The sequence below is a fragment of the Ceratotherium simum genome, chromosome 21, assembly GCF_057802395.1.
Source record: "Ceratotherium simum simum isolate JZ-2026a chromosome 21, ASM5780239v1, whole genome shotgun sequence".
Classification (NCBI taxonomy): Eukaryota; Metazoa; Chordata; class Mammalia; order Perissodactyla; family Rhinocerotidae; genus Ceratotherium; species Ceratotherium simum.
In genome coordinates, this window is record NC_141920.1 from 28,747,592 (window position 1) to 28,766,134 (window position 18,543).

Genomic DNA, 18,543 nt, shown 5'->3' on the forward strand with positions numbered 1-18,543 from the left:
AAGGACAATGAGAGTCGGGGTACACTGTGGAAGGCAGTGCCAGAAGTGAGTGATGGGTCTAGCGGCTGGAGAGAAGAGTTCCGGGCTGGCAGGGGGTCCCCACGAGGGGCGTGGGCAGGGAAACGCAGCTGGGGGGTGGAGAGGGCGCTGAGAGCGCCAGTGGGGGGCCAGGGGCGCGTGGGGAGCGAGATCCCGGCGCGGGGGCGCGGCGGGCGGCTCAGCTGGCGGGGCCGGCGGGGGGCGGCGGGGGCGGCTCGGCCCCCTTGACGCAGGCGGCCTCGCAGTGCTTGTGGAGGTAGGACTTGAGCGCGAAACTCTTGTCGCACTGGCGGCAGCGGTAGTGCTTGAAGGCCGAGTGCGTCTGCATGTGCGCGCGCAGGTTGGAGCGGTCGGCGAAGGCCTTGCCGCAGTGCGCGCAGCCGAACGGCTTCTCGCCCGTGTGCGAGCGCATGTGGCCCTGCAGCAGCCAGGGCCGCGAGAAGGCCTTGCCGCACACGCCGCACTTGTGGCGCAGGTTGTGCGTGAGCACGTGCATGGCCAGCGCGGGCATGGACACGTACGCCTTGCCGCACGTCGGGCACTTGCGCGCCAGCTGGCTGTCCAGGCTGCGGTGCGTCTGCTTGTGGCGGCTCAGGTTCGACGACGTGGCGTACGTCTTGCCGCACTCGGCGCACGCGTGCCGGTGCCCGACCCCCGCCGGCGCCCCCGCGCGCCCCGCGCGCCCCCCGGCGCTCCCGGCGTCCCCCGCGCCCCCCGCGTCCCCGCCGCCCCCGCCGCGCCGCCGCCGCGAGCGCCCGTCCGAGATGAAGAAGGCGTCCATGGAGTAGCTGTCGGTCACGGCCGCCTCGCCGCGGAAGTAGCGCGCCGACAGGCTGGACTGCGGGCTCTCGGGGTCGCTGTACTCCTCCGGCGCCGCCGGCGGGTACGCGGGCTCGGCCGGCGCCAGCTCCAGGCCCGGCTTCTGGTCCGCATCGTAGCTGCTGGGGGGCAGGCAGTGCGGGGCATAACCTGGAGGGGCGAGAGGGGAGCGGGGAGGAAGGTGAGGCGCCGGGTCACTCCCCGCGCCCTCCAGCTCGGCGTCCCCGTGGCCGGCTCTTCGAGGATGATGGCTGTTGGTAAGACTTCCGTCGCTGTCACGCACCTCTGCTCTTGGCGTCAGGCTGCTTGGGTCAGATCCTTCCTCCGTGGACCACAATGAAAATACCCCCACCCCATCCTCGTGGAGCACGGCGCCCTGCATGGTTCTACTGGCTTTGTGTTCTCTGTCATCTCACAACCGCTCAGTGAGGGTCTTATTATTGCACCCACTTTACAGATAGAGAAACCGAGGCATGTAGTCTAAGGTCGCAGCTTGTAAGCGGTGGAGCCGGATTCGGGCCTTTGCAGGCTGACGCCGAAGCCCATGCTCTCTTTATTCCAGCAATATCCTGCCGTTCCAGTTCTATAACTTCTGTGAACCTCGGTTTCCTCATCCACAAAATGGAGCTTGTAATAGGACACTCCTTCCCAGGATCTTTGGAAGGAGTGAGTAAAGTGATAAAAATGAACCATGTATTAAGCGCTTACTGTGTGCCAGGCCCTGCCTCGATGCTTTACGCATGTTAACTCATTTAACCATCACGTAATAGTACAACGTAGGTACTATTATAATCCCCATTTTACATGTAAGGAAATGGAGAAAGAGAGAGAGGGAGCACGCGGTAATTGCTATATAAATGTTAGCTATTATAATTATGCTTTTTACTTGCTTGAAAAAGTGACTTCACTGAAGATTGTTTAATTGTCTGCCTCCTCCACCAGACTGTGAGCTTCCCAGGGCTGGCACTGTGTGCCCAGCATGTGCCTGGCTCAGAAGAGGTGTGCAATGAATAGATGTTGCATAAACGAATCACAGTCCTCTTAGACCCACCTCCCAGAGTTGCTGGAGGATTTAAGAGGTCAAGTGTGTGGCGTGTAATAGGTGCTCCAGGAAAGGGACTTCCTTTCACTTGCCCCCAAGCCTGCTTTGCTCCCTGCTCCACTAGCAGCCTTCTGGAGTCCCCTGTGAGAATTCACCTCTCCCTCCTCCTCCCTCCTCTCTAGAGTTGGACCAGAAATCCTGTCCATCTTGGGTTTGAGTGATTGGTGGGTGGGCTGGCTGGGGCTCTCCCAGGGCATTCCACAAGGGCCTCCCAGAGGCAGGGGCGACCGGGATTTGTCTGTGTTTCCCAGGGCCTAGCATGGTCCTAGCACCCTTCCTGAGGACCCTGGAGCCTGGGCTCCCTGGAGTTTCTGACAGACATGCACAAAGGTATCAACCTGGCACTAAATTACCAAGTGTTTCCATTGTCCTTTGATTCCGGAGAATAATGGAGGTTAGGCCCCTTTGCGCGGTTTCACAGCTGGGGAGTGGCACAGTGGGGGATTGGATCCTCTCCTTCTGACCTCTGAGATCTGTCATATTGTCCCCCCTGCCCCCCCACAGCCTTCCTCACTCAAGTGAACAGGTGGAAGAGGGCTTTGTAAGCGGGGAGCCGGATTCGGAGCCTGCCTTCCCTCAAACAGCCTGCCTGATTCAGCCTCCATGCCTTTGCCCCTCAGCTGGCATTTGGGATGGTCACAGGGTGAAGTCTGTGCAGACTGTCCCCAAACCCTGAAGGCCAGGGTGTGCCCTTATTTTTTCCTCTGTCCCTTCAGCTGCCCACACGGGGCCCTCTGCACACAGAGTGATGGGGATTGTGGCTGTAGATGACTCAGTAGGGAGCGGCTCTGTGGTCAGATGCAGAGGGCAGTGGTGGTGGCAGTTTTGTAATGGGTGGGGGGCTTGCCCAGCCTCTCAGCACCCCACTCCTCCCCTCCTGTCTGCCTTTGGTCTGGGGGTTCCCCCACCTCCCCCTCCAGGAATCAGTCCTGGTACTCAGCCCCAAAACGTTCAGGGGGTATTGTTTCAGACTGAGTTAAATACGTGTTGGGTACTCCCAGACACCCTCTTTCTCCTTCTCTATTTCTTCCCATTATAATTACTGATGATAATGATAATAATAGCTAATAATTATTTAGCACTTACTGTGTACCAGGCTCTGTGCTAAGCTTCTCTCCCATTGCCTCATTGGATCATCATAAAAATACTTGTATTACAGATGAGGAGACTGAGGTGCAGAATGGTGGTGGGAATTGCTCAAGGGGTGGAGCGAGGATTGGAACCCACTGCACTTCCCCTCTCATTTTCCACACACTGGGGGTCCCTGAGGAAGGGGCTGTGGCTGGGCTGTTCACCTCCTGTCCCCCGTGCCCCAGCTCGTGGACACTCTATAAGTATTTGTCACATGGGTGATAAAGATGTGGCAGGCCAGCCTCACTCCCCAGCCCAGCAGGGTCTGCTACAGGCCGTTCTGTGTACCTGGTCTTGAGGCAGCTTGATTCCCCGACACAGATTGTAGCTGGTGACCTTGAGCAAGTCATGCATCTCTCTGCATCTCAGGTCCTATCTGATATGAGGATAGTATAGAATCCATTTGGAGGGGTCACCGATCATGTGACCAGGGCCTGGCATGTTCTGTCATGAGAAGGATGGCATATTGTTTAAGAACACAACTCGTGTGCCACACTGCCTGGATTGAGTTCCAGCTTTATTATTCCCAGCTGTGTGATCTTGGACAAACTACTTGACCTCTCTGGGCTTCTGTTTCCCCAGCTGTAAAATGGGGAATAATAAACGCACTTAACTCATACAGTTGCAGGAAGGAGTCCATGAATAAACAAACATAAGTGGACAGTGACCAAATAATAACGAACACTCCTGGAGCGCTTATGTGTCAGACACAGTTAAAGGCTTTACGCACTTGAGTACATTCCAGCCTCAGGACTCTAAGGTTGGTGCCGTCTTACAGACGAGGAAACCGAGGCACAAGGTGGTTAAGTAACATGCCCAGGGAGCACAGCTAGTAATTCAGAGCCAGGATTCCACATTGTAGCCTGGCACATTGTAAACCCACCATACATGCTGGCTGTTACTATTACTAATGATAACAATCTCCCCAGGTGGGCTTCCGTGCTACAGTTTTGTTGGCACCTGTTGCGGCTCCTCCTTGGGCCTCTGTTTCCTCCCCGGGATGTGTACGTTCTGTCTCCTGTGCTGGTGAGGAAGTAGTGGGAGCCAGATGAACCAGGCAGTCCTCACCCAACTGGGCCCTCTGCCCCTAGCGCCCTCTGGTGGCGGCTTGCAGCACTGCAGAACCTTACTCCTGTCCCTGGGGGGGCTCTTGATATAGAAATAGGGGTACCTCAGACAAAGGCTGCTCATCTGTCTACAGGGGGATGCAGAATTGCATTTGGGACAGGAATTGTGGGGCCAGACCTGATGTGGCTGTGGAGTTTGGCATGGGTTGCCGGGGGCGGCTCATATGAGAGTTAGTGTGGTCATGCTAGGAGGAGGTGATTCTAACTTGCTTTGTGACATTGGCCGGTTGCTTAACCTCTTTGGACTCGGTCTGTACAGGGAGAAGCGTGACTGGGTGCTCTAGAGACCCTTCCTGCGTTGTGGCTGGATAGATCCCTCAGTCATGCCCCTTGTGCTGTCCCCGCCCCACAGCCCCCATCAGCAACACCTCGTTCTTCGCAGATCCACGACCTCTCCCTAGCTCTGTGACCTTGGGCAAGTTACTTAACCTTTTTGTGCCACGTTTATATAAGGGAGCTCATAACAGGCTTGAATGAATTGACGCCTGTAAAGTGTACAACTCCTGGCACACCATTGCCTCTCAAGCTGTTATTATTCTTGCCGTTACTATTATCCCTGCATTTCCTGCTGATATCCTTCTAATCCACCAGAGAGTGACATGCATGGTGTCTCAGGGTGCTGTGTGACCTTGGGCAAACCACCTCACCTCTCTGGGCCTCAACCCTGGAGAATCCTGTAGGGCACTATAGGGCATGCTCTTCTAACTTTGTGCATCAAACCCAGATGGGCTTGGGGTGCCTTCCTCTGCCCCACAAGTGACTATAGAAGGCTGAGCTGCCTGTCCCCTAGTGGACAGGGTGAGACAGGGCTCTCCTGCTTGGGTCTGGATAGAGGCAGAGAGGGACCCAGGGAGAAGAGACCTGGCTCTCCTCCTGGCCCTTTTACTCATACCCTAGCTGTGCGACCTTGGGCAAGTCATGCAGCCTCTCTGGGCTCAAATCTTCCATTTGAGGGATAGGGACTAGAGCCACCCCTGCCACACGAGGCTATGGGGAAGGCTCAGAAACAGTTTGGAGATGTGGAGATGTCATGCACATGTCACCAGAGAGTGACTTGGTTTTCCCTGCCCAAGAGTCTTGATATTTTAGATTGAAGGTGCAGAATCCATTAAAAAAATCCTGCACCCAAAGAAGTGGTGGGAAGGGACTGTTATGAGAATGAAGGCACTGGGCCCTCTGCAGACACGGTCTCATCCAACTGACCCCTTGGGGTGAAGCGGGGTGTCTCCGACAAGTCCTGATACTGCTTCCATCCACCACCGAGCCCTCCCTGTGTGCCAGGCGCTGCACCGATGACGGGAGAGGATTTGCCAAGGTCACTGAAGGGCGAGTTAGGCTTGAAACCCTCCAAAGCCTGTGTTTTTTCCAAAACACCTGGGCGGGCATGGAGACATGCTGGAGGAGGGAAGATTTTCAATTGGTGGGGGAGAGAGATGGTGGGTTTCTTCAAATACACCCCCTAGTTGGCCTGTGTCTGATGGTATGGAGTGTTGGAGGTGGGGAGAAGCTGTTGTTCTATTTGTAAATAACACTAATTAATAAAAGTAATGACCAACACTTATTGAGCACTTACTGTGTACAAGGCACCCTGCTCAGTGCTTTATGCGTATTAGCTTGTGTCTAAGGGAACACAATGGTCACTTCCTCCTGTGCCCTAGTTCTGTGGAGGCCTAGAGAGGGGCCTTGACCCAGCTCAGGTCACAAAGCAAGTTCTCATCAGAGCTAGGCTGGCCTCCTGCCTCCCGCCTCCCAGTCCAGGGTTCTTTTTCCCAGCCTCTCCGAGATTCCCAGGGTCCCAAACTTCCTCCAGGGAATTTCCAGCCCCAATCCCACTTCTCTGTCTCTAGATGGGCAGAAAAAGAGAGGGGCCGCTGGTGGGCCAGCTTCCCAGGTGGCCCACTTTCCTGAGGAGGGCCCAGCCCTGCTTGGTGGGGGGCTGAGGGGCTGCTGCGTGGGTATATTTAGCGCTGCTTCTTGCTGTGCCAGGGCCTCGGGCCTCAAGAATCAGCTCCAGCCAGCTGAGCAGAAAGCCAGGTCTGTCAGCAGCAAAGCGGGATAAAAATAGTTTCTCCTGTCTGCTCGCAGAGCTGGGCAAAGGGTCTGGTACCTCCCCCTCCCCTTATTATAGCATCTTTGTTAGCGGTTCCCTGGGCACTGGACCAGAAATGACACCCACCTCCTCCAGGGACCTGGCAGCTGGTACACCTGCCCACTGGGGAGGGCGTCTCTGAGTCCACATGAGCAGGGGGCAGAGTGAGGTCTGGCCCAACATGACCAGGGCTGTAGGCATGGGGCTGCCCACTGACCCAGGCCCAGGGAGTGTCCAGAAGATACCGGGGCCCCTCCCCACCATCCCTACCTCCTGAAACCCCCATATTCTGTTTTCTTCTGACTGTGACCCAATTTCTGTGGCCCACAGGGAGGTCCACAGCTCTGCAGGAATCGATAGGAAAGATTTTTCAAGGGGCTGTGGAGATGGGAGTGGGCGGCTGAGGGTCTTGAAGTGCCCAGCACTGGCTGGTGGTGGAGCAGCCTCCTGCTCCCTGGGAGGAGTCTCTGACGGGCCCTTTCTTGGGCCTCTTCTAGAGACGGGGGTTTTTTGCACAATGAGCGTGGTCTCTCCAGGTCTCCTGCTTTCCACCCTACCTCTCTCTGCCCCAGAAGGGTGCAGTCAGAGGGCCCATTCCTGTCTCCCTTCCTACACAAAGGCTGGCAGTGGACACTCCACTCCAGGGGAGACCATAGCTGGGAAGGAGGCCAACCGTTCTGGGGTCCTCATCTCTCTCTGCAGTGTCTCGTCATGTCCCCCAGAGGGCCTCCAGGATGTGGGGGCCCCTAGAATATGTGGATGAAGCACCCACCAGGGAGTGTGGGAGGGTCCACTGTTTATGCCCTTCTGACCTTGGGCAAGTCACGGGCCCTCCCTGGCCCCAGGTTTGCCTCTGCAGTTTGGAGCCGATCCTCCCCTGCGCTTGCTGCCCTTTGCCCACAGTGTGTGTGTCGGGGAGTTTGGGGGATGTAGAAATTGCTGTGCTGACACAGGGCCTTGATGTACTCTCCTGCCCTCCTTTAGGGACCACAAACTAGACTGTCCGAAGAGTGGACACTCAGCTCGAGACCCTCATGTCCCCCTTGTGATCCCAGGCTTTAGAGGGGATGGTGGGCCCCAGATTCCATATCCCACGTGAGCCCTGTTATTATACACTCCTACTGACTAATTCTTAGGAAAATCAGATTTTTGGGTCCCCCGCAAGAGCTAAAAGAGATCAAGTTCAACGGCTTCATTTCATGAGAGGGAAACTGAGGCTAGGGAGGGGAAGATTAGTCCAAGGCCACAGAGAAGGCTAACGGTGGATCTAAGACTTGAACCCAGCCAGCCTTGAGAATGGACCTGGACATGTCCTTGGACTAGAAATTGGGCCTGGATCTTGATCCTGGACCCTGAGTGTTGACTTGGACCTGATCCTGGACATTGAAACTTGAACCTGTACGTGGATTTGTCCTGAATCTCAGACGGAACCTGCAGCCTCGGACCTAGACCTTGGACCTGGACCTCGGACCTGGTCCCAGACCTAAGGCCGGACGTAGATGTTGGACATGGATGTTGGACTGGATGTTGGACCTGGACCTCTGACATGTCTCTAACCTGGGCCTTGGACCTGAACTAAGAAGGAGATGTCAGGGGAAGTGGTGGTTAAAGAAGACCCAGATGGGGCTGCTGTGTGTCCTAGGGCACCTCTCCAGCCTTCTCTGGGCTCCTTCTGCTGAGGGATTGGGGCAGTCCTTTTGTGTCCCTGCTCCCCAGACGGGCTTTCTGAGGTGTGCGGTGGTTGTGTGGCAGTTGGGGACTTTCAGCTGGGCTCCGGGGCCTGGCCTGAGCGACTCCCCGGCGCCTCAGAGGCAGGGAAAGGAAGCGGGTGCTGGTGTAATTGGTCCACTGAGTAAGCCTACGGGCAGAAGGAGGAGCGCCGCCTCAGCCTGCTGGGAGGCTTAATGTGGCTGCGGAGGGCAGACAGCGGCGTTATTGGATTGGCATTGATCCCTCATCTGCCTGGGTCGGGTGCGCTCTGAAGGAGTGGGGGGCAGGACGGGGGCGGGGGTGCAGAGGACAGCGGACCTGGTGCTCAGCTGGAGTTCGGAGTTAGGGGGTGAGGGGAGGTAGGGACTCCAGGGGCAGTGAAGATGTCCTTGCCGGGGGTCCACGGAGACCACTGCCGTGCAGCTGGGTGAGCAGCAGCCTTCTCCGGGAGGGCTGCGAGGCCCCGGCATCCCCCAGGACAGGGCTGGGGCCTGTGAAGGAGTGGGCGGGCTTGGTGGAGCTGGAGGGCGAGGCGGTTCTGAGAGGGTGAGGAGGATGTGAGTTGGCATCTCACCGAGACTGGATCTGTGCTCAGAGTTACCCGCGGGAGAGGAGGGGAAGGGAAGGCTCCGCGGAGGCAAAACACAGTGGAGGAGCGGGAGGAGCCGGATGGGGAGAAAGGAGGCATTGTACTGGAGAGCAGGGTGAGAGTCCATCTGGTCTCCCTGCTTTGGGGAGCTCTGCAGAGAGACCTGACGCTTCCCCCATTTGGGGGGCTTCCTCTTCCCTATTTAGGGGTTCTGTGGGTTGGGGGGGAGCCTGGAGCCCAGATGCACCTGCTGCGCCCTCTGCCTGGCCCACGGACGCTGAACACGAAGGGAGTATGAAGCAAAGAAGAGCATTGCGCACACGTGTGTGTCTGTGTATGTGTGTGTGTGCTGTGTGTGGAGGTGGAGTCCTCCAGGAATTCTCCAGCTCTCCCCGGCATTCCCTGAGCTGAGGGTACACGTCCTTAGTTTAGGGTCCTGCATCTTCATCAGTTAGGAGCCTGTGGTTCCCCTCCCCACCTCCCCAGATGCCCCTCACACCAGCCTCATCCTGACCCTGCAGCCTTTGCTGCAGGAATGGCTTGTAAGAGGATCTTTCTAATAACTGGAACTATCTCCAGCCCCAGGCCCTCCCTCCTCCCTCCCGCCCATCTCCCCCTCCCTCCCTCCCTCTCCACCCCGCCCCCCTCCTCTCTTTCTCCTTGTTTACCCAGCACACTTACACACGCTGGGAGAGAAAAACGTCGGCTCAGCAATTTTTCACACTTCCCTCAAACGCTCAGCAAGGTTATTTCCGGCAGAGCAGAGACAACGGGCCACTCGGAGCCAGTAGGCTCTCAGAGGACCCCCAGCACCCCTACCCACCGGTGGAGTGAGGGAGCGTTCACTGCCCATCTGGCCACACCCCAGGGATGGGAGAGGCCCCTGGAAACAGGACAAGGCAGACCCTGCGTTTCTTGGCCATACCCAGGCTTGAAGGGTCACCCCCTGTTCTCTGGCGCTGTCTACTGCAGACACTGCCAAGGTGGCCAGGCCAGGGTGCCTGTCCTCACCACGGGGCAGCCTGTAGAGACTGAAGCCAAGAGAAATGCCTGGCCTCAGAAACTCTGCCACCCCCAGCCAGACGTCAAATGGTAAATGTACCCCCACAGAAACCCTGAAAATGGCCTCCTGCCTTCTGTTAGACCTTCATCCAGGCATCTTCAGTGCCTCCCACCTCACACTTGACCTTCACAGAAGCTGAGCTTGTCAAAGTTGGAAGGATACTTAGTTCATGCCACCCAAACTCTCACTGCTGGGGAGGCAGAGGACCAGAGAAGCGAAAGCACTTGCCCAAGGTCACACAGCGAGTCAGAGATCTAGAGCCCAGGCCTCCCGGAGTTCAGAGTTCGAAGCCAGACATCAGCCTATCTGGACAGCCTCAGGATACCCTGGAGGTCAGGGAGCTGCTCTGGAGCCCTTCGGAGAAGGGGCCAAAGACAGGGGTGGTGCTAGGGTATCAAACCTGGTGGAACCTCCACAGGAACACTCTGCTGATGGCTCTGCCCTGTCCCTGCTTCCCCCCATCACTCAGGGGCTCTTTTCAAAGCCTGTTTGGACTGAATTCAAGGCAAGGCACTCCTGCCTCCCTGCTGAGGAACAGCCTGCAGTTTTGGCTGTGCATGAGAAATTCTCTGGGTTTCCTCAGCTGGCCTGGGGACAGGACCAAGGGGACCTCAGGAGTGGGAGCCCAGGGCTTTGTGTCAGTCCCCCAAGGGATCCACATCCCAGTCTTGCAGGAGTTTCAGTTTCTACCCAGCTCCCAGAACATACACCCCCAGCCCTGGCATGGCCCCAAGTCCACCCTCTGTCCTGCCAGCACACAGCCAAGCCTAGCCATGTCCCTGGGCTTCTGTCCTTGACCCTAAGAGGCCCTGGGGTCACAAAAAGAGGACAGTAGAATAAGGGACATGTGGGCAAAGAAAAAGGGGGGTGGTTCTCTTGGGCCTCTGGGGGAGGTCAGGGCCTGAGGGGCTATAGCTGTATACCAGATCACTCTCTAATTTCTTTGACCTTGATGAGGTCACAGAGCCCTTCGCCCAGCGCCCTCTTGCTACCTGGCTTGGCAGAGTAATGGAATGTGGGTGAAGTGCTTGGAAATCCCTGAGGTGGCAGCCCCCACCCTCCTTGGCTCCTGCCTTTGCCATCTTGGCTCCCCCTCATCCTCAGCCCTTTCTTCTCTCCTTTTTCTCTCCTCTCCTATTCCCTCCTCCCTCCCTCCCTCCCTCCCTCCCTCTCTCCCTCTCTCCCTCTCTCCCTCCCTCTCTCCCTCTCTCTCTCTCTATCTCTCTCGCGCTCTCTCTCTCTCCCTCTCTCCCTCTCTCCCTCCCTCTCTCTCTCTCTCTCTCACACACACACAAACACACACACACACACACACACTCCCCAAAGCTGATGCCCCATGTGATGTCAGATTTCTTACTGGGAAAGGGACGCCTCCTCTCCAGACACCTGCCCTGATGGGGGCCATCAGAGGAGAACTCTTTTGTGATCCCCTTGATGGGGAATGGAGTCCGCAGAAGCAATCTTTGCTTCTTCTCCACACCCTCCAGAGACCACCCCCTTCTGGGCCTGAGTGACCTCTCTTGTCCCCCAAACCCTTGTACCTGCAGGAACTTGCTCTGAGAAGAGATGGAGTGTGTCCGGGGTGGGGGACTTACAAGGAGCAGCAGGGCTGGCTCTGGAGGGGGTGAGAGGCTGGGAGTGGGGAGGGAGTGCAGCCAGGGGACCGGGAGCCACTCTTGGGGAACCTCTCCTAGAAACCCCTCTTCCTTGCAGTCCCCAGGACGGGCCCAGCCTTTGGCCGGTGTGTGTGGCCAAGGGTAACAAAAGAGTTGCTGAGAGAGGGGGCCTGAGAACACTCGTCTGGCATTGCCAGGGAGAGCAGGATTGAAAGGAAGGAGGGTGCCTCCAGCTACCCCCCGGGAGTGAACCCCATCTCCCCAGGGACTGGTAGTCCAGGCCTGCTTACCTTCCCCACTAGGGCAGCACACTCAGGCAGCCGGCCTCCTTCCCTCAACCAGGGACAGGGCACCCTCAGACTGCCTTGTGCATTAGCCCCCCAGCACTAGCCCTTCATGGGTGTCCCTCTCTCTCCATTCTCTTGCCACCCCTCACTCCAGCACTGTTCTAGGGCCACAACTTTCAAAGTCCGGGCTGGCGCGTGGCTGCGGGATGGGCCCAGCCTGCGACTTTCCCTTTGTACGGACCTAGCCCCTGCCCCGCCCGCCCAGCCCTCGGGAAGCCCTGGAGACGCACACAGCCAGGGAAATCTCCTCCTGGGGTTCCCTGCCGCGCGCACCCCTCCTCGTGGCTCGAGTTGGGGAGGGCCCGAACTCCCCTCCCGGCCTCCCCCCCTTCACCCCCCCCCCCCCCGCCCCGTGCAAGGTCCCACTCACCGTTGTCCCCCGGCGGCCCCCGGGCACCAGGCAGCACGTAGGCGGTCTCCAAGGAGTGGTAGGTGGGGGCCGGCACCCCGCTGCACTGGAAGCCGTCCCCTTTGATCTTCTTTACCAGGAAGGAGCGCGGCATGGTGCGACTGGCGGGGGGCTCGGCGGGGGCACTTGCGCGGGGCCCCGGTGGGGGGAGGCGGCCAGCCGGGCGCGATTGGCTGTCTGCGCGAGGTTTCAGCACTGGACAGCTCCCAGCGGGCGGGCGGGCCGGCGGCAGCGCGGAGCCGGCCCCGGCGGCGGCGGCCCCGGCTCTGGCTCGGGCTCCCGCGCGGGCTCGGCGGCGGCGGCGGCGCGCAGACAGGCGATCGCTGGAGCTGTGCTCAGCACTCCGGCTGCCGGCTTTATATGGGACGCAGGCTGGAGGAGATCAGGTGGTCCCCTAGCAATGGAACTGTTCGGCGCTCTAATCCATCAAATGTCCCCCAGGACAATCGCTCCGCACACGTTCCCCTGAACCGGCGGCGGCGGGGGCAGGCCAGGCGCAGGGAGCAGGGGGCAGGCAGGAGGGGAGAAAGTGAGGGCGAGAAAGGCGCAGAGATATAGAGAGACGGAGAAAGAGGAGTGGGGGGGCGGGGAGAGAGAGAGAGGAGATACACAGAGCAAGACAGAAAGAGACATACAGAGAAAGAGAGAGACACACGCTGCAAGAGGTAGAAACAGAAGCAGCGAGACCAAGATAAGGACAAAAAGACACAAGGGAGAAACAGAGAGAGAAGAAAGACAGAAATGGAGAGAAGTAGCAACACGCACCCACGGCAGGAAAGGAGAGATCCAAACACACAAAAAGAAAGCCCCCCAGGGATGCGAAGAAAGGAAAAGAAAAGTGCAAGATAGAGGGAGAGCCGAGGGGAGAGGACGGAGAGTGGTCGTGCAGGCGGGGTTCAGGCACATGGGGACACAGGGAAGGGGACGCAAAGAAAAGAGTGTGAGCTCGCCAGCAGCCCTCCTGCCTCCAGTCCTCTCCCTCTCCCCCAGTTCTGAAGTGGCCAGTGTGGACACTCAGCTTTAACTAGAGGAAGTTGTCCCCCCACCCCAGCTTGGCCTCCTACTGAAGCCCCTATTGGGTTTGGGGTTCAACTTTCTTCTCCCAGAACTGGTGGGGGGAGCAAGTCCTCCATGCCAATGCCGCCCAGCTCAGCCAGTCCTGTTCCGGTGCCTAGCTCAGGCGGGCGCTGCAAGAGGAAGTGAAAATCGTCCAGTAATTAATTTCCCTGCTGCCAGGGGGTGGTGGTTTTGACACATCCGAGGCTGTGTCTTTCCCTGAAGCGGGGAGCAGACAATAGAGACACGTGGACTGGGAAGGGAGAGGGGGGAAGGGAGGGGGAGCGGGGCTCCCGCTGGAACTCTTTGCAGGTCAGCTCCTTTGTCTCCAGGAGGATCTGAGCAGAGCCCCCCACCATCCGGCCAAAACCTGGGGGAGCTCCCACATCTGGGCAGGAGAACTCAGCTCCCCCATCCAGAGGCTGCTTGGCCAAGTGCCATGGTGGTGGGCCAGCCTCAGCAAGCATGGGATGGCCAGTGCACGCGAGTCCCAGAATCAGACTCTAGGAATGCCAAGGTCTCACTGGTCACCAGCTTTCTGGTTATGGGATGCCAGGCTAATGGAGTGGGGATGTGCTTTTGGGATGGGGTCGTCCAATACCAGTAGGGACACTAAGACCCAGAGAAGGCATGGAGGTGCCTGAGGTCCCACAGTGAATCAGCAGAAATTTCCAGAGACTCCAGTGGCCTTTGGGCACCACTGAGTCAGGGACTAAACACAGTCTTTGAGGTGTGGCTTAGAAAGCTCGGAATAAAATTTGGGTGCCTGATCTTGCCAAGGCCCTGCATGATCTGGGGTCCCATCTTTCCAGCCAAATTGCCTCATATCTTGCCCTCTGGTACTTTTTTTAACCTCAGTCGCCGAGAGTTGAGGTGACCACAGCCCTTCACACATGGCACACCCCTGTGTTCCCTCCTCCAGCCGCACAAGCCTTGGGCTTGCTGCTCTCTCACCTGTCTGTTGGCCTCCACACTGTTTCCTCTGTTCAGGTTGTCCTTCCTTCCGCTTCACCCTAGCTCACCCCTACTTGTCCTCAGGACTTAGCTGAGGCATCACTTCCTCCAGGAAGTCTCCCTGACTTCCTACTGAGGACTAGGCCAGCTTGCCCATTAGCCCCTGAGCTTCATGAGGACAGAGACTCTGTCCCACCGTTGGCTCAGCCCACTCTCACAGTGTGCAGTAGGGTATCCCAGCTCCCTCACTTACTAGCTATGGGCCCTTGGGCAAGTTATTCAACTGCTCTGTGCCTCAATTTCCCCTCTTATAAAATGGGAATAACAATTGTTGCTAGCTCACAGGTTGTAGGGAGTATTGCAAGAGTTGCTATACAGAGAAGGCTTGGCAGGGTGCCAGGCATATGGTAGGTACTCAGTCCATGTGAGTCTGTGTGTACAGTTGTGCCTGGAGCACCCAGGATACACTAATCACATGTTTGTGGGGTTCTGTGGAATAAGTGGTGACCTGAACAGTCCTAATTCCTGCTCTCCTGGAGGTGACATTCAAGGGACAGTGGATGGATACCAAACAAGGAAACACTGAAGTCAACAAGATCCTTTCAAACAGTCGTTCAGTGCTGTGAGGATCATAAAACTGGGTGAGGTGACGGAGAATCCTGGTACTGGACAAGGCGGCCAGCAAGGGTCTCCTGGAAGAGGTGACATCTGAGGTGAGACTTGAGTGATGAGATGGAGGCAGCCATGGGAGGAGCCAATAAAAGAGTGCTCCAGGCAGAGGCTTCACAAGTTCAAAGGCTCTGAGACAGGAACAATCTTGGGCCACAGAGGAAGTTGTGGATAGTTATTCATGGTGTTTCCATATTTTGGAGTTTGTGCTGGGTTCTGGGATCTCTGTCCTCTGGGAGTGCCTGGTCCAGTGGGTAAATAGGACCAGTGGGTGCCCATGAGCTCACATCTGCCTGCCTGATGGTTCTACCATTCCAGTCTCCTGCAAAGAGACAGTAAAACGGAGCCCAGAGAGCTTCATAAGACACTGAGGGTTCGTGGTGACTTAGGGACAGAGCTGGGACTGGACTCTCTCTCATCAGGTCTTCTCTCTGGGCAGGATGGAGAGGTAATCCACCCCTGAACTGACAGACGGAGGCCCCACAGAAGTGACGTACCCAAGGTCCCATAGCCCACTAGTGTCAGGTTGAGGATAAGGTCCTGTTTCTGACGTCCGGCTGGAAGGTGGCATGGGCACCTTTAGCAGATAAGAAGAAACCTTCAGCCCACAAGGTGAGGTTCATACCTACAGGGGTGGGGGGGAGGCTTTAGGTATGGATGAAATTCACAATGGCTGGCACAATTCCATCACTAGGACACCAAGAAGGGCTCTCTGTCCCCTAAACAACCCCTACCCCCAGCACTGGCTTACTGGTTTCAGAAAGTCCACTGTTAGGAATTCATTTCTCCAAGTCACATCAAATAAGGAAAGAACTTTATTCCCGGGATGCTTGCTGCAGCATCATAGACTGGAATAAAAACTCCAAGCTGGACAAAATGGGGAGGGGGTTGTAAAGAAGAAGACTGCTTGATGGAATATTCTGCAGCCATTAAAAATTATCATATGGGGGAAAAGCTCATGGAATTATGTTAAGTGAAGGATGCAGAATCCAGAAATCTCTCACAGCATGTTCACAAGTATGAACCAAAATAAAAATAAACATGCACAGAAAAGTGAAAGGAGGGTGGTAGGACTATGGGCTTTTCCCCCCTTCTTTCTGTGCTTTTTCAAAAAGACCATAAATGTTTCAGTTCAACAAGCATTTACCTTGACCACTTGCTAGCTACTCCTTTCTTTCTAAAGAGAAGAAATGATAAAGTTTCATAAAACGTATCAGGATGTTTATTCTTCTGACTTGTGGGAAGATAGCATTGCCGGTGACGAATTTCCCCAACAACAACAATAAGTATTATTGTATCAACAGCGACATTACTGAGCAGCTCCACGTTCCTGGCCCTGTCCTGACACTTACCCTTCACAGAGCCAGCCTTGCCAGGGGCTTTAGACAGAGGAGTTTGGGGTCAGCCTGTTTTCAGTTCAAATCCGTGCTCTGCCATTCCCCAGCTGTGTGATTCTCTGTGCCTCTGTTTCCTCATCTGTGAGATGGGGCTATTAATAGGGCCTGTCTCAGAAGGTTGTGATGATGATTAAATGATAATGTACCTGTAAAGTGCTCAGAGCAGTGCCTGACACACAGTGACTTGACTTGATAAAGGTTGACTATTTTTATTTACTTATCTTCACTCTTCTAAACCTCATCATGGTCTCATTGGAGGAGGCTCTATTATTGGCCCATTTTACGGATGGGGGTGAAATGACTGGCTCAAGGCCACACAGTCACTGGGAAGAGGAGCTAGGGAGGGTCCCATATTCATGTGGCTCACTGCCTGCCTCCCGAGGAGCCCCAGGCTTGGCATAATGGGTCCAGCTGGTGGGGGCTGCAGGCTCACCCTCTCTGGTCCTCTCGGTCCTCCCTAGCCTGCTCTGGTGTCCTCCAGATTTCAACCCTGCCCTGCCCATCAGGAAGGAGGGTAGCTACCAGTGTCTGTGTGTGAATCTCAGTGCTGTGTGACCCTAGGTGGCTGGCAGAGCTGCCCTGAGCCTCCCTCTGCACATTTGTAAAGAGAGGGCGGGGTATCGTATTTGCAGGCTTCACTGCGTGGTGTTAGGAAGGAACACTGCTCTGGGTGTCGGGAGCCGGATTCCAGCCCCAGCTCTGCTCCCTCTGCTCCCCTGCTGGGCTCCAGCTTTCTCATCTGTCAAATGGGCATGGGACAAGATGGTCCCTGAGCTGCTGTCCAGAACTGATAATGGAATTCTGTATGAATTCCAAGGAGGAGAGTGGCCACAAGTGCATCCGCTCCACGCTGATGGGGCTCTCTCTGGGAAGCGTCACTTACTCAGCCCTGTTTCTCCAGTGCGTTTTATCCAGGCCTTCTTCTTGGAGCCAAATGAAAGAGGGTAGGACCGCACACCGAGACTCAGAGACGATGCACTGGGGCACGCGGTGGGTTCCCTGGGGTGGATAAATGCTGTGCTCTCTCCCTGGTCACTCTGGGCCTCTGGGAAGCGGATGTGAGAATGGAGGTGGGCATGCAGGAGCTGTACTGGGGTAACACCTGTGAGGAAGAGAGGAGCGCCTCAGGCCAGGGGCCCCATCTGACACCTGAGAAAGGAGAGGTGGGAGGCGAAGATGGGGTGAGAGGAGCCTCAGGGAGGGTGCGGCTCTAAGGGAACCAACCCGACGGGGAGCTCCAGCGCAAAGATGTCCTGCAGAGGAGTCCCATGCTGGACAGAAGGGCCAGGCCCCAGTTCCCCACTGCAGTCATCGCTGGCTGTCCTGGAAGAGGCCTCGGTTCCACGCTGTGGCACAGTGTGAAGGTGCAGCTGGAGGCTCTCAGCGACGGCGGTCTGCAGGAGAGCAGAGTGGCAGGCACCTCCCCACGGCCGCTGCATGTTTCTCTTTCCTTTATTCATTTAATAAACACTTCCAGCTCTGGGCCACGTGCCAGGCACTGATCTGCACCCTTTACAAATATTACCATAGTTGATCCTCACCCTCGCCTTTTGAGGCAGACAGTATTGTTAGCCCCATTTTACAGAGGAGGCAGCTGAGCCCAGAGAGGTTAAGTCACTTGTCCAAGGTTTCACAGCCAGTGGGTGGTGAGCCATGGGTCCAACACATATAGTCTGCTCCAGAGGCCGTGCTATGACCGCCCCATTGCCTCCTCTCCAGCTGCAAAGGTCCTGGCGGGGATTTCTGGGAACGTTTCCATTTTTATTCCTCATTGGCTCAGGAGCTCAGAGCCTCAACAGAATTCAGGAAAGGGCCAACTGGGGTGGTTGGGGGCGTGGCAGGGTCCCAGACCCTCCTGAAGCTTCTACCCTGTTCCCTCAAAGCCTCCTACCTCAAGGCCTTTGCATTTACCGTTCCTGCTGCCCAGAGCACTCTTCCCCCCCCCCCCTTTGCCTAGTTAACCCCTTCTCCCATCGCTCCCCTGCTTGACCGCAGGATTTAGCCCAGGACAGGGATGATATGTGGTAGGAAGGAGCATATTTCACAGTCCCAGATGATGATAATGCCAGCTGACATTTACCGAGCACTTTTTCTGCGCCAGGAGCCAAGTCCAACCCTTTATGGAGATTACCTCATTTAACCATCGCAACAACCTGCGAGGAGGGGCCTACACCTATCCACATTTTACAGATGAGGAAACCGAGGCTCAGAGAGGCAGGGTGACTTGCCCAAGGAGACCCAGCTAGATGTCAGGATTCAAACGAGGCTCCCTAGCTGCAAAGCCCTGATCTTAAACCACAGAGTCCCTCTCTCTAAGACGGCCAAAGGTGCCAATGTAGGGGCCGGTAGGGGAGGGCCCTCCAAAGGAGGTCTCCCTCCCCCTCCCCCTGCCAGGGCTGAATGCTCCTCAAGTCGGGGCCCAGATA

General features: G+C 56.7%; 1 protein-coding gene across 1 annotated transcript; it reads right to left on the reverse strand.

Annotated features, from left to right (window-relative positions):
• Positions 1–217: 217 nt before the first annotated feature.
• On the reverse strand, positions 218–12,135 carry SCRT2 (scratch family transcriptional repressor 2). Its single transcript, XM_004433886.3, has 2 exons — positions 12,003–12,135; positions 218–1,008 (listed from the first exon to the last, which is right to left on the reverse strand). Exons 1-2 carry the CDS (start codon positions 12,133–12,135, stop codon positions 218–220), a joined length of 924 nt encoding a protein of 307 aa, XP_004433943.3.
• Between the last annotated feature and the right edge of the window lie 6,408 nt (positions 12,136–18,543).